This window comes from Mixophyes fleayi, chromosome 5, assembly GCF_038048845.1.
Source record: "Mixophyes fleayi isolate aMixFle1 chromosome 5, aMixFle1.hap1, whole genome shotgun sequence".
In the NCBI taxonomy this organism is placed as follows: domain Eukaryota; kingdom Metazoa; phylum Chordata; class Amphibia; order Anura; family Limnodynastidae; genus Mixophyes; species Mixophyes fleayi.
In genome coordinates this window covers 189,809,623-189,823,003 of record NC_134406.1, presented here as the reverse complement: position 1 = coordinate 189,823,003, position 13,381 = coordinate 189,809,623, and the positions used below count along the sequence as shown (strand labels likewise).

The following is a 13,381-nucleotide window of genomic DNA, read 5'->3' as shown; positions in this document are numbered from 1 at the left end:
GCACAACTATGTGGCATGATATGAATTAGGTGCACATTTATGAGGCATGATGTGAACGGGGGCACTACTGTGCGGCATAATGTTTTTTTGCTGGTCCCATTACTGGTAATATGATATTAGCCTCATAAAATGAGACGTTATTTTATATATAAATATACAGGGCCGCCGAGAGGGTGGTGGCTACAAATAACCCGGGGCCCCACTGAAGACCTATTTTTTTTTTTTTGCTTTTGGGTGTCGCTCGAGCGCGCACCCGCGGGTGCAGGTGGGATCGGTAGTGGCTAAATCGCCTTCAGCTCAGGTACCTTCAGACGTCAGGTCATGTGACTGCAGCGGTCACATGGTTCACAGTGCGGGCGGGCTGCTGGATAGTGGAGAATAAGGTGAGAAGGTGTGCTGGATATTTGTGACTATAGCTACTTGTCAGAGAGGGGGCAAGTGTGATTAAAGCATATGGGCAGAGGTAGGCACATGTAATTAAAGCATGCGGGCAGAGGGGACATATGTGAGCAAAGCTGTTGGACAGAGGGGGTATGTGTGAGAAATGCATTTTTCTGTAAGAGGGTGGCCTAGGGCTTTTCACCTGCTAGACACGACCCCAATGAGGCACTGCCACACCCCCAATTGTACGACCACTCCCAGTTTTGCGCCATCGCTACACTTTTTTCACCAAGCTCAACTATAAGGGGGGCCCCATGAAGTTGCTGTACCGGGTCCCTAAATTTCTCTAGGTAGCCCTGTGTATATATATATATATATATATATATATATATATATATACACATACATACACACCCAACTTGCACACCTGGGCTTGACTAGATTTGACTTCATTCATGGTTTAACTTATGGCATAAATTTATCATGAGACTGAGGGAACACTTTGGATTGTTTTTATTACATGGGTCACTTTTGTGTGTTTAAAGTGCTCTCCTCAAAGGTGCAAAATACGAATCATTGAAAGACTCCAAAGAGAAATGTAAATTGTTTAGCATGCAGTAAAATTAATGTTGTTTCAGTAGGGCTTAAAATGTTATCCTCATCCATGAAAAAACAGCATGGTGATTTTCTTATTTGCACTCGATTCTACATTTATTTGAGCTTCTTCTTTGTTTCTACTCTGCCACCTGCCAGATTGACTCTCTCCTCTTACAAATACAGTTGTTATCCCCTCACTAGGATAGTTCTGCCCTGGACCAGGGATGCCTTTGAGCAAATTATCCTTGATAAAGAAACACCTCAGGAAAAATGTAATTAATTGTATTGTAAGGGATCTAAGTAATGCTGGATCTAGGGCTATTCTGTCCTTTATTCTATCCATATGCAAAAGAAGAGTGAGGAAACTATATTCCATGTAAGAATGTTGGCAGAGAAGTGTGATCATTTAATACGGAATAGTGCTTAAACATGCTGTTTATTTTCTGGAAAGCTTAATATTGGCTACTGCTCCACCTCCATACTAACCCATAGATCATAGTGTTCTAGTGTTGTAATCAGTGAGTAGTATCATGACTGAGCAACATCTTTTAGCTCAGATGATTTATAGAAGTGGACCAAGATTACGAAGTCCATTTGTGCTAAATATAATATTTATGGTTTATTCATTTCGCTTGTCCATTATGTTATAATAGTATAATATATATATATATATATATATATATATATATATATATATATATAGTTATTTATATTAATTTTCAGAGTTTTATTTTATTTTTACCACTCACTGGAAGCAGGACTTTAATGGGTTGTTTTGCTTATTTTAGGTAAAAGCAAAAAAAAATCAATTTATGACCCAAATTCTCTCTCAGATTATTGTCCCATCTCTCCAAAGTTCTTGAGTGACTTGCCTCCACTCACCTCATAGAGTGCACTGACTTAAACGGTTCTCTTTGACTGCTATATTTAACACTGTTGATCACTCACTTCTCATACAAATGGTACATTGCCAAGGTCTATCCTGGTGCACTTTTGAATTTCAGTATCACCTGTGCAAATGACACCAACATTTATGTATCCTCTCCGGATCTTTAAGAGTCTATGTTGGCCCACATTACTGAATGTCTTTTTGACAATCAATCTTGGATATTCTCTCACTATTCAATCTTTCCAAAACGTGTCTATTAATCTTTCTACCGCTCAACATAGGCTAGTTACCTGACATATCTCTTTATATTGACAGCATGACAAAAAAACTCTACCCATCAAGTTTGCTGCCTAGGTGTTATCTTTGATTTAGAACTGTCCTATGTTCCCCACATTCAGTCTCTCTTTAAATCATGTTATATTCATCTAAGAAGCATCTCCAGAGTCTGCACGTATCTTACAGAAGACACTTGCAAAAACTCCTCATATTCTCCTGCACTGACTTCCAATTCCCTTCTTACTGGTCTTCTCCTTTACAGACGTTCACCCCTATAATTCATTTTCAACACAGTAGCTAGACTAATATTACACACCAATTGTGTGGTGCTGCCCTTCTCTACCACGCCCTACGTTGATGGATAGAATCCAATATCAAATGTTTTTGTTAACCGACATTAGCAAAACTGAATCAACATACATATCTCAAATTATCTCTAAGTTCTGCCTCTTATTTCAGGAGGAGTCCTCAGGGGATATCACATTCTACATGAAAGGTGCTGATGTTGCCATGGCTAGCATTGTACAGTATAATGACTGGTTAGAAGAAGAGGTAAGACTTAAGAAAGTCTCACTTGGGGCTTAAGTTATGCAATCAAATAACAGTTATTTAAATGTATATTGCACACTTGTTCTGCATTATTCATACTGTATTCACTGAAGACCATCAAAGAGTGATGTCCAACAGGCAGTGCTTAAGTCAATAATCTAATGTTCTACACCTGTTGTTTCATGTCTCCCTTGATTTTGTCTACTTTGGATGTCCCTGTTTTATGTATGTTCTGTTTTCCCTCTGTCAGATGCTAAGGAGCACTGTGGTTCCTTACAAATCAGCAACACTAATAATAGAAGGTGAAGTGATTAACTGTGCCTGTCCTTTTTCTATAAATACTGATGTTAAATTGCCAACACTGTGATGTCACAAAAAGATAGTTGGGTAATCCAACCAATAATTCATTAATATGCTACACAGCTTATGTGAAGTTTGCATTCTTATTTTATTTTGGAGTGGAGATCATTTTAAGGGGTCCAGTTACAATGGGGCTTCATAATCCAAAGCTAAACCATCAAGCTGGATAAAAAGACTACTTAGAAAGGTCCTAAAATCACATTTTTTTTAACACTGATTCATTATTATAAAGTCGCCAAGACAACTACAGGGAGGCTTCAAGTGTAATAAGTCATGTCGGAGATGGTCCTTTTAGTAGTTGATCTTTTGGTGGATAATGCAAGTTCTTTTAGCATATGAAACATGTGCAAAGCATCAAAGCATAAGGTCCCAGACACCAGCATTGTTAGATGTTTTATTTAACCAGTCAAATATGAGTGGCTGGATTTTGATAGAGGTTATCACCTTGCAATAAATTGGTGAGCGTGGTCAATGCTATAGAAGATAAATTGATACAAATCTGACAACTCCTTTCTTCTTTAACATCTGGATTTTAGTAAGCAAGTGTTTTTGTTGCATACTGCTACCCTGCCTACAGATAAATCAGCTGATCAAATACCACTGATCTCAGTACTTTGCTCCATTATAAATTGTAGCTTTATGTAATATTGCATATATGTAACTTTGCATTTAATCTATTTTATTTCAATAAAAAAGTATTATTTAGTAGTATTTTTCTGTTTTAGTATGTTCAGTGTCTAAAAGCTGATTATTAAAATGATGATTAAAATACATAGAACAAGTCAGTACCTGACAAGCACATGCTCTATACAGTAATGTGAAACTACCTTATTAATTGAAATAGTTATTTATTCATACAATGAAATGCAGCTGTATAATTTTGCCAATGTGTGTATATGTCAGTAACCATCTCCCCCACAGTGAGTACAGGTGGACATAATGTTCATCTCCACTTCCCTGTGAAAGATTTGCAGAGCATTGTGTTTTGTTCACAGCTTATTTTCTGTCTTTGTTTGTCTGTAATCATCTTAATCTAACACTCTGTACTGACAATATAGTAATAGAGTGATCACCATGCATATGTTGATGATGGTATTGGCAATATGAATCAATATATGCTGCAGGCCAGTTTCACTTAATCAGTGGCATGATTAAATTAAACTCCCTGAAGACCTAGCAAAATGTCATAAAAATTACTTTTGGCGATAATGATGCATAATTAATTGTAAGAAAAAAAACTTGGTTTAATTTATTTTGCAATATGAGGTCAAATCAATAGACCTTTTTCACCAATGACATTTATTAAGCTTATGTTTTTTAGAAGACAGTTGATAGATGATTATTTGTAATAGTTATATGGACTAGAAGTACTTCTAATGTGTGACGTTACATACATAAACAATGTTTTATAAAAGCTTTATAGCAGTTACTGTCAATAGTTTGGTAATTATTTGAAAATTGAAACGTTGACAGAACATTTGTCAAAAAAGTATGTCACTGGTAGCCAGTGTATTTACGTATTTTCCACTTTGAATGTACATTTCAACCAATGTAATTTGAGGTGCAGGATAACGATTGGTTTTTGCATTATGAGTAAAACACTATATAATGAAGCCTCTTCAAAATTTTAGATATTTTACTGTATTTAGCAAGCTTAGTTAGTAAATACACTGACTACCATGATATTGAAAGATTTACTGGAAGCCCAATCTTGAATCCCAATGTTAACTTCATGTCACCTTGTACAAGGACCTAAACTAGCTAGGCACAGTTTCTGTGACTGAAACATTATGTGCGTAGTGCTGAGTAAGTGTATGTGCACATGAGTGGATTTAATCCATTCATGTTCTAATCTATATCTTCTTGTGTACACTATATGACAAAACAAATGATGAACATGGATTGAGGAAAATAGAGCAGGTTCTTCTCCACCTCTGCCTCCTCATCAGTTTAGTTAAAAACATTGTGTGACTACTTATGATTTTGTGACTCTCCCTCCATTTCTTATGCGCTTATGGTTTAGAAAAAGGAGTGGAACATTGGCCGTTTAAATGCACCAATGTGCAAATAACTTAAAATTGCATGCGCTACAAAAGATAATAAATTACTAAATTACACTGACATATTCCTAAATCTCATAAGCCAGTGGAGCGATGATGTAGGTAGGTAGCCTGCGAGAGTAAATATAAAACATTACGTAGGACTTCACCCAAACAGAACAGAATGACTGCACACAAATTACCAGATGCCCCACATATTTAAAGGTATTTCTATTGTTCTGACATTGCCTGTCAAAATGTGCCATATTACAATTTGAAAAGCTTAAATTTCAAAGCTGATAATAGTTAAGAATACTGCAATTTCAATTACAATATTTCTTTACTATATTTTGTCTAGTGTGGAAACATGGCCAGAGAAGGACTTCGTACTCTAGTTGTTGCCAAAAAATCATTAACTGAAGAACAGTATCAAGATTTTGAGGTATGTACAGCTTTGTTTTACCCTTCTGGTTTGATACAGTTACTGCAGGGTCCGACTGGCCCACCAGGGTTCCGAGGAAGTCCCTGGTGGGCCTCACTGACTGAGAGCCCCGCCCCCTCCCCTCGGAGAGCGGAGCCCAAATAGTGCAGTCCAATGATGCATTGGTATACAGTACAAAGGAAAATGTATAATAAATTATTAGCTGAAGAATCATTTAGAGCAGGGTTGTCCAACCCGCGGCCCACGGGCTGCATGCGGCCCAGCACGCCTGTAAATGTAGCCCAGAAGGAGTTTTGGTTGTGGCAAGGGGGCAACGCTCTTAATGGAAAAAAAAATCCTGCAAAAAGAAAAGAAACTACTTACCTTGCGGTCACGCGGTCACGTCAGCTGGTACTCTGTCTCCCTCCCTTGTCTCCTCCTCCATGCGGCGCTCGCAGTGAATGTCGGGCGTGATGTCATCACGCCCAACATCCATTGCGGAGCGCAGCACAGAGGAGACACCCGCGCGAGAAGAACAATCAGCAGCACAGAATTGGAGAAGAGAAGAGAAGAGGACAGGAGAACAAGCCGATTAAAAGCTAAGTTAAGGGGGATTTTTTTTATTATTTCAAGGGACGCTGACAAGTGAATAAAAGTCACCTGGTCCTGGAGCATCATGGACCTTATCTCCCTGCTACATACTTCTACTTGTATTACTAATGGGGCATTATATATTATTCTCTTTGGCCCATTATAAGTTGTTATCCCTTAACTAACATAGTGGTGTAATTATCAAAACAGGTCACAATTTGGGGTCACAGTGGTGTATATGTCAGGTACCGCAGGCCTGGTCAGGGCACCCTGATATACAATGCCTGGCTTAAATGATATTGCTTTGAAGCAATACAAAAAGTGATTATAGTATAATAGCTAGAGAGGATTTTTTGAACAGGGCGATTGAAAGGTAAGAGGGTTTGAAAAAAAAGTGATATATATATCACTTTTTTTCTCATATATATATATATATATATATATATATATATATATATATATATATGTGTTAACTATGTTAACTATGTTTTCTATGGTTTTTTGGATGATTAGTTATTGTTAGTGTATCTTATGTGCAGCCCAAACCAACTCGTCGTCTGCCAATGTGGCCCAGGGAAGCTAAAAGGTTGGACACTCCCGATTTAGAGGGTCAGTTACCTGGTGGAATAGGACCTGGGATGAATAGGAGAATCGGGCAAGGGTGCTTGGTTCGTTACTATGGAAACTAAACTAGTATTTTAACTCCTGCCAATCAACCAAGTTGGCAATCTGGACATGCCCCTGTTTCCTCCTTTCACTGGCTGTCAGCGTTAGCATAATGATCATTGTTCCTGCTAGTGAAGGAGATGGCATTGTAGCTTGGCTCTCGGTCACTAATGGGGAAGAAGAATTTAATGAAAGTCCCTGCTCGGTTGCCGTCGGACATAAAGCATGGCCTAGCATTAGCTATGAATGGGAGTGAGCAGGGCCTTGCTGCCGTATATCTGTAAGGGGTGTGATCTGTGGCACCCTAGTATATGGTGAGCCAGAAAAGCAGGGAGCAGAGGTTATTTATGAGGTTGTGTGGCCTGAATGTGCTGCCAGTAATGCGTGCAGAGGTAATCATTAGACACCTCTCAATGACTGTGCTGTGTTTGTGATCTGGGCTGGCTGGTGAGTACGGAGGTCTCCTATCACATGTATGTGCATTAATATGCTATATTCAAACAAGATCACCATCATGTGGTGCTTTATTATTGTACATATATACATTACATTATACTGTATTCCCAGAACTATGGTGTATTCACTACAGTACATTTCTGTTATTAATCTAGTGCAGTATATACTGCATGCACTTGCAGTATTTACTATATATGTATATGTTTATCTAGTGGCCCAGACTAGCAGCCATATCCTCTGCGGACTGACCACACCCTCTCTAGTAGCTGACCACGCCCCTTCAGCGGCCCCAGTGGGCCCATCATGCCCCAGTATGACACTGAAAGCATATATCAAAGTCTATGTGTTACTGAGCTACATTGTGTACTTTTAATAACTGAAATATTTAAGCTAGTCCTATACATCTGATTTTGTAAAGATTTTCTATCTTACATCATTCTGGGTGAGTAGAGATACTTGAGTCTAATTGACAGTCTTACTACCTCATAGTGAACAAAAATGCTTTGTGCTAGTTGTTTGGTTAGGTGTTGAATTTGCATACAAAGCATAGTAAATGATGTCACTGTAAACTTCCATTTAAGCTTATTGTTTGATGTTTCAAAACCTCTAAATTGCAAGCAGTTTAGGCCAGCCACCAATAGGCTCTGCTCTCTCCTTCAGTAACAGCCTGTGCCACTTAGCATTGATCCCTGTCCTCAAAAGTGCCCGATCCAATGTTAGGTAGCAACGGGCTTCCTCCTGGTTCCGCTGGTCGGTAGCTACCAGGGAAAATAATAATATCTTTTGTCTCCTTGGATCAAGGAAGAAATGTGTGCCCCTTTACTAATAATTACTGATGCCCTCTTTATTAATATAATGAATGGTGCACCCTTTTTCCGGTAGTACAGGACGATACTTACCTACCATTTTCTTTTTTTGATCTGACATAATCCATAGGGGAGAAGAAAAAAAACATAGAAATGAACCTGACTACTGCTGAGAAGCTTTCATCACAAAATGAGTTAATGACCTATTTTTAACATTTATTTCTTTACTTTTTATTTTTAAGTATTTACACTCACCACTCACAAGCACCTCTTTATTTCCGGGGTATTTTTTTGTTGCCCTTTTTTCCGGTGATGAGATAAAGCATACATGGATAAATGTATTGCTTTGAATTATTACCAAGTTAAAAATTAGGGCAGCAATGGGTAATGTGGTAGTTTTGAAAACTGCGCTTTTCCAGCAGTTTGGCTTTTGATAAATTGTGCGGTTATGAAACCGCTGAAAAAATCCAAAATAAACTTCTTGCTTGCCGCCTGCAAACCTGTACTCACATGATTACACTGATGGACTGGCCACTGTCTCACTCTCATTTCCCTCATGCACTACCATGTGCTGCTGTGAGCAAATCTGGCCATTTCCAAATACAGACTACACAGAAAAACAGCTGTCTAAGCTACCAATTCTTTTAAACAGTGAGATGATGCATGGGGACTCTTAGGGTCACTGTACATACTGGCCTACCATATTTTTTGCTTAGTCCTTAACTTACTTTTGAATTTTTTTTTCTCTGTCTCATGATAATCATCTATTTGCCGAGTCTTGCTGTCAGTCTTATTTGAGTGTCAATCATCTAGAAATATATTAACTTTGGTGTATTGCATATTTACAAGTTATGGGTGTATCATTCATTATTCAGTGATTAAATGCCTGACCAGATCCTGTACTCTGTAAGAAACCGAGGAGGCAAAGAGGTAATGGACACTACAAATTTGCTCATAACCATTACAGAGATGTAGCATAAAACATTGTGTCTAATATATGCCCTCCATAATATTTCACCACATCTCTGAGCTTAGGGAATCTTAATTATGTGGTTATTTGTATTTAATAATCGGAGATGTGGCTTATCTGTCAGGGTAATATAATAATCCATAAAACATTGCAGTAGCCTGGTTTACTTACAATGAACAGCCTTAAAGGTATGTTTTCAGTATAACGTCCTTCTAATTCGGTGCAATGGGTTATGTGCCTTTTTAAATCTGTGATGGAAGAAAAGTCACATACAACTTGAGACCGGTTTGTTGTCTCTCTTTGTTTGGCTTATTTTGCATTTATGTATATTTTTGGGTATTTCATCTTCTGAACACGTGACTAAAATTGTATTTCTAATACATCTTTTCTGTGCAGAATCGATACAACCAGGCCAAGCTAAGTATTCATGACAGAACATTAAAGGTGGCAGCTGTAGTTGAGAGCCTGGAGAGGGAAATGGAGTTACTTTGCTTAACTGGGGTAGAGGATCAACTGCAGGCTGATGTCAGACCTACTCTGGAAATGCTGAGAAATGCTGGTATAAAGGTATGTGCATCCAGCAAGTGGGTGTGAAGAATTCTGCAATGTACATAAGTCACTTGTCATTAGCTGGAATCTGTGTAAAATATTCTAATGGCTGTATGCATAAAATTTCACCTTATGCTTATTATGGTTTGTGGCTCACAAGTGTTGCAGAGTATGAAGTCTTTATTTTTAATTTATATTTTTTTGCACATAGATTTGGATGCTTACCGGTGACAAGCTGGAGACAGCAACCTGTATAGCAAAGAGCTCTCACCTAGTATCGAGAAATCAGGACATTCACATTTTCAGGCCAGTAAGTCTTTTAAGTCACGGTTGTATCTATTCATGCAGTATGAATTTTAGTCTAGTATCCTTTCATTGAAATAAATAGTATGTATAAATTAATCAAGTATATCAAAAATAATAATATTCCTTGCATTTCTATGCATATTGTGGTTGTGGTTTTTATTATTATGGGAGATCTTTGGGATGGAGTGATTTGCTTAGATTTAAATGCCTGTCAATATTTTGTGTACATTTTGATGACATTTACTAATATAACAAGCTGTTTACTGTGACATTGTATTCTCTGTATGGCGATGATATTAGCTAAACCCAAAGTCTTGCTCTGTTTCTTTGTTGGAATGCATAAGAGACATAATGGCAGCTATGAATGTAGCGGGTGATGCACACTATACCATGAGTTAAATCATCATTTCATTTCAACATTGAGCCCTACAAGCTTTCAGGTCTACTGGATTACAAGTATGAGTCACTTGAACACAGACTTACAATTTTCCATTGTCTTCATGCAATAGAACCATGATGTAGATATAATGTACACAGCTGTATATATAAGTCAACATATAGTATGACTTGTACATCTTGAGTACTAGGAAAGCAGCCATTTTTGTTAAATATACTTCCTGGGGGAACTGTTTTGTAAATCGGTTAAATGGTTTGTTTGTTCTGCTTGAAGAATACAGCAAAAAACTGAAAAATACCCCTGATATGGCGCCAATATAATACCAATAAAGGTTAATGGGATAGTGGGAATACAACTGAATAATAATGATCTCCCAATGTTATTTTAGACAGAAGGTAAGCTGCTGCATAAACCAAGTGGCTGCGCCCACCGACAAACAGAATTAACAACAAAAAACGAATGCAGCGCTCAAATCTAACTATCTACCAATATGGGCTAGTGGAGCATAAATAGCAGATCATGAGTGGTCAAATATATAAAATAGTATTTAATGTCACAGTAAAATCATACATATATTACCTATTGATGCTTAAATGGTGGTAATAGGGGGAAAATGTACAGAAACTACATCACAGTGCACTGTGACATAGGATGATATAACAATTCATGGACTATAAAAAACCATATAAAATGGTGCTCATGAGTCTAAAATATTAGAACCACAACGCTACTATTGGAAATATTGTATAACAGCTGTGTACCCTGTAGCCGATATTGTGGCCAAAAAATGTTAAGAATTGAGCATTGCTCTGCAAGTTCCTCCCAGAAAAAAATGCTGATTATAGCCGTAGTTATTAGTCCACATATAATAGTGAACTTCTTCCGATGAATAATAATATCTATATGGCCATATGTATAGCTCCGTACGGAGTAAAGATGATCTGAAGCCTCAACTTCCAGTTGGCTTTATAGTATTAGTTCACCATGAAAAGTGTATTCCACTTCATACCCCATAGATGGAGAAAGACACATAAATGGGTAAGATATATTATAGTACTCACTGTCTCTGATTGGAAATGAGATGCGTCGTTCTACACACCCGTTAATTTATACCATTAGAGAATCATCTCCTTAGGATCACTGTGTGTCCGATGGTTATAGATTGGAGTCCCACTCCTTCATAATGCAGACTGGAATCGTGGGTGAATAATAGTGCAGCCTTTTAGGCTTTAGCGGGATACTCTCACGAATAACTTCACGCACTGCATCAGATGATGGTACTTGTATAATCCGCGGTTCACAGCTGCGTGTGTAACCGCCTCACCTACCACTGACTGTGGTGGAAGAAAGCTCTGAACGGAGAGAGGGGTATGAAGAGACCGTAGGATTCCAACAGAGACAATTATTTACTTCCAGATTGATCCGGTGATGTCAACTCATGTGTTCATTCCCTCTGATGAAGTTACATTCCGTAATGAAACGCGTTAGGTGCATAGAGTCAACTATTTAGTTGGTCTCTCATTACATTTGGTACCGTATTGTGCTATTTTTATTCATTTTTTACATGCTTCAATTGCCGGCTATATTCCACTCATCATACACAGGAGTTGACATCACCGGATCAATCTGGAAGTAAATAATTGTCTCCGTTAGAATCCTACGGTCTCTTCATACCCCTCTCTCCGTTCGGAGCTTTCTTCCACCACAGTCAGTGGTAGGTGAGGCGGTTACACACGCAGCTGTGAACCGCGGATTATACAAGTACCATCATCTGATGCAGTGCGTGAAGTTATTCGTGAGAGTATCCCGCTAAAGCCTAAAAGGCTGCACTATTATTCACCCACGATTCCAGTCTGCATTATGAAGGAGTGGGACTCCAATCTATAACCATCGAACACACAGTGATCCTAAGGAGATGATTCTCTAATGGTATAAATTAACGGGTGTGTAGAACGACGCATCTCATTTCCAATCAGAGACAGTGAGTACTATAATATATCTTACCCATTTATGTGTCTTTCTCCATCTATGGGGTATGAAGTGGAATACACTTTTCATGGTGAACTAATACTATAAAGCCAACTGGAAGCTGAGGCTTCAGATCATCTTTACTCCGTACGGAGCTATACATATGGCCATATAGATATTATTATTCATCGGAAGAAGTTCACTATTATATGTGGACTAATAACTACGGCAATAATCAGCATTTTTTTCTGGGAGGAACTTGCAGAGCAATGCTCAATTCTTAACATTTTTTGACCACAATATCGGCTACAGGGTACACAGCTGTTCTACAATATTTCCAATAGTAGCGTTGTTTTTCTAATATTTTAGACTCATGAGCACCATTTTACATGCTTGAAGAATACTACTTAACTCCCTCTTAGTGCCACTACAATAATATTGTTCTGGATTGGTAGGCAACCAGATGTTCAACACGTTTGGTTGAATTATAACTACAGAATGTAAAAAAAAAAAAAATAGCCATAACTTATTAATACATCAAATGCACTTAATGTGTTTTTCTACATAACTACTAACAGTCTGATTAGACATCTTCAATATGTGTGTACAAATGTTTTGTGTCGAATGCTCCTACATTCCTGTCATTAATCCCGGTGTATATCAACTAACAAGACATGTTCTTTATTGCACAGAAAAATTACCAAATAACAAATAATTAAAGACATAAAATATATGAGAATATGTTAAGCACTCGAAGGAATATTTAAAATAATAATTATTTTTTAATGCACTGCTGAGGAGACAGCAATTTTCATGCACTTTTAATTATAAAATGGTTTTATGTCCCAAAATAAAAATGGCAAAGTTGTTAAGACTTCTTGGCTTTCGCCGATAAGACATATGTCTGTTTCTCGTCTAAATGAAGCAGTTTTCCGACAGAAATAATTATTAGAATATAATTTACATGTAAATGCAGTTTGTTGTGAAACATCAGAATAGCAGATTAGGCCCTGCAGACTCCTATTTGCAATTAAATTATTAATGCTCCTGATAAAACTTCAGATCAATTTTTGTTGACCTTTTCGTAAAGTAACATCACAAATTAAGTTTCTTGAATAAAATCTGTTTACTTTGAGTTTTTCTATATCTTATAATAAGAA

The 13,381-nt window shown here is 37.6% G+C and overlaps 1 protein-coding gene across 2 annotated transcripts in view; it reads left to right on the top strand.

Annotated features, from left to right (window-relative positions):
* LOC142158866 (putative phospholipid-transporting ATPase IIB) overlaps window positions 1-13,381 on the top strand; it is a 272,638-nt gene that overhangs the window by 223,799 nt on the left and 35,458 nt on the right. For both annotated transcript variants that reach the window (XM_075213200.1, XM_075213199.1), the window contains exons 17-20: window positions 2,603-2,695; window positions 5,450-5,533; window positions 9,398-9,568; window positions 9,762-9,860. In XM_075213200.1, coding sequence (XP_075069301.1) covers window positions 2,603-2,695; window positions 5,450-5,533; window positions 9,398-9,568; window positions 9,762-9,860 — 447 coding nt within the window. The remainder of the gene's footprint in view (window positions 1-2,602; window positions 2,696-5,449; window positions 5,534-9,397; window positions 9,569-9,761; window positions 9,861-13,381) is intronic.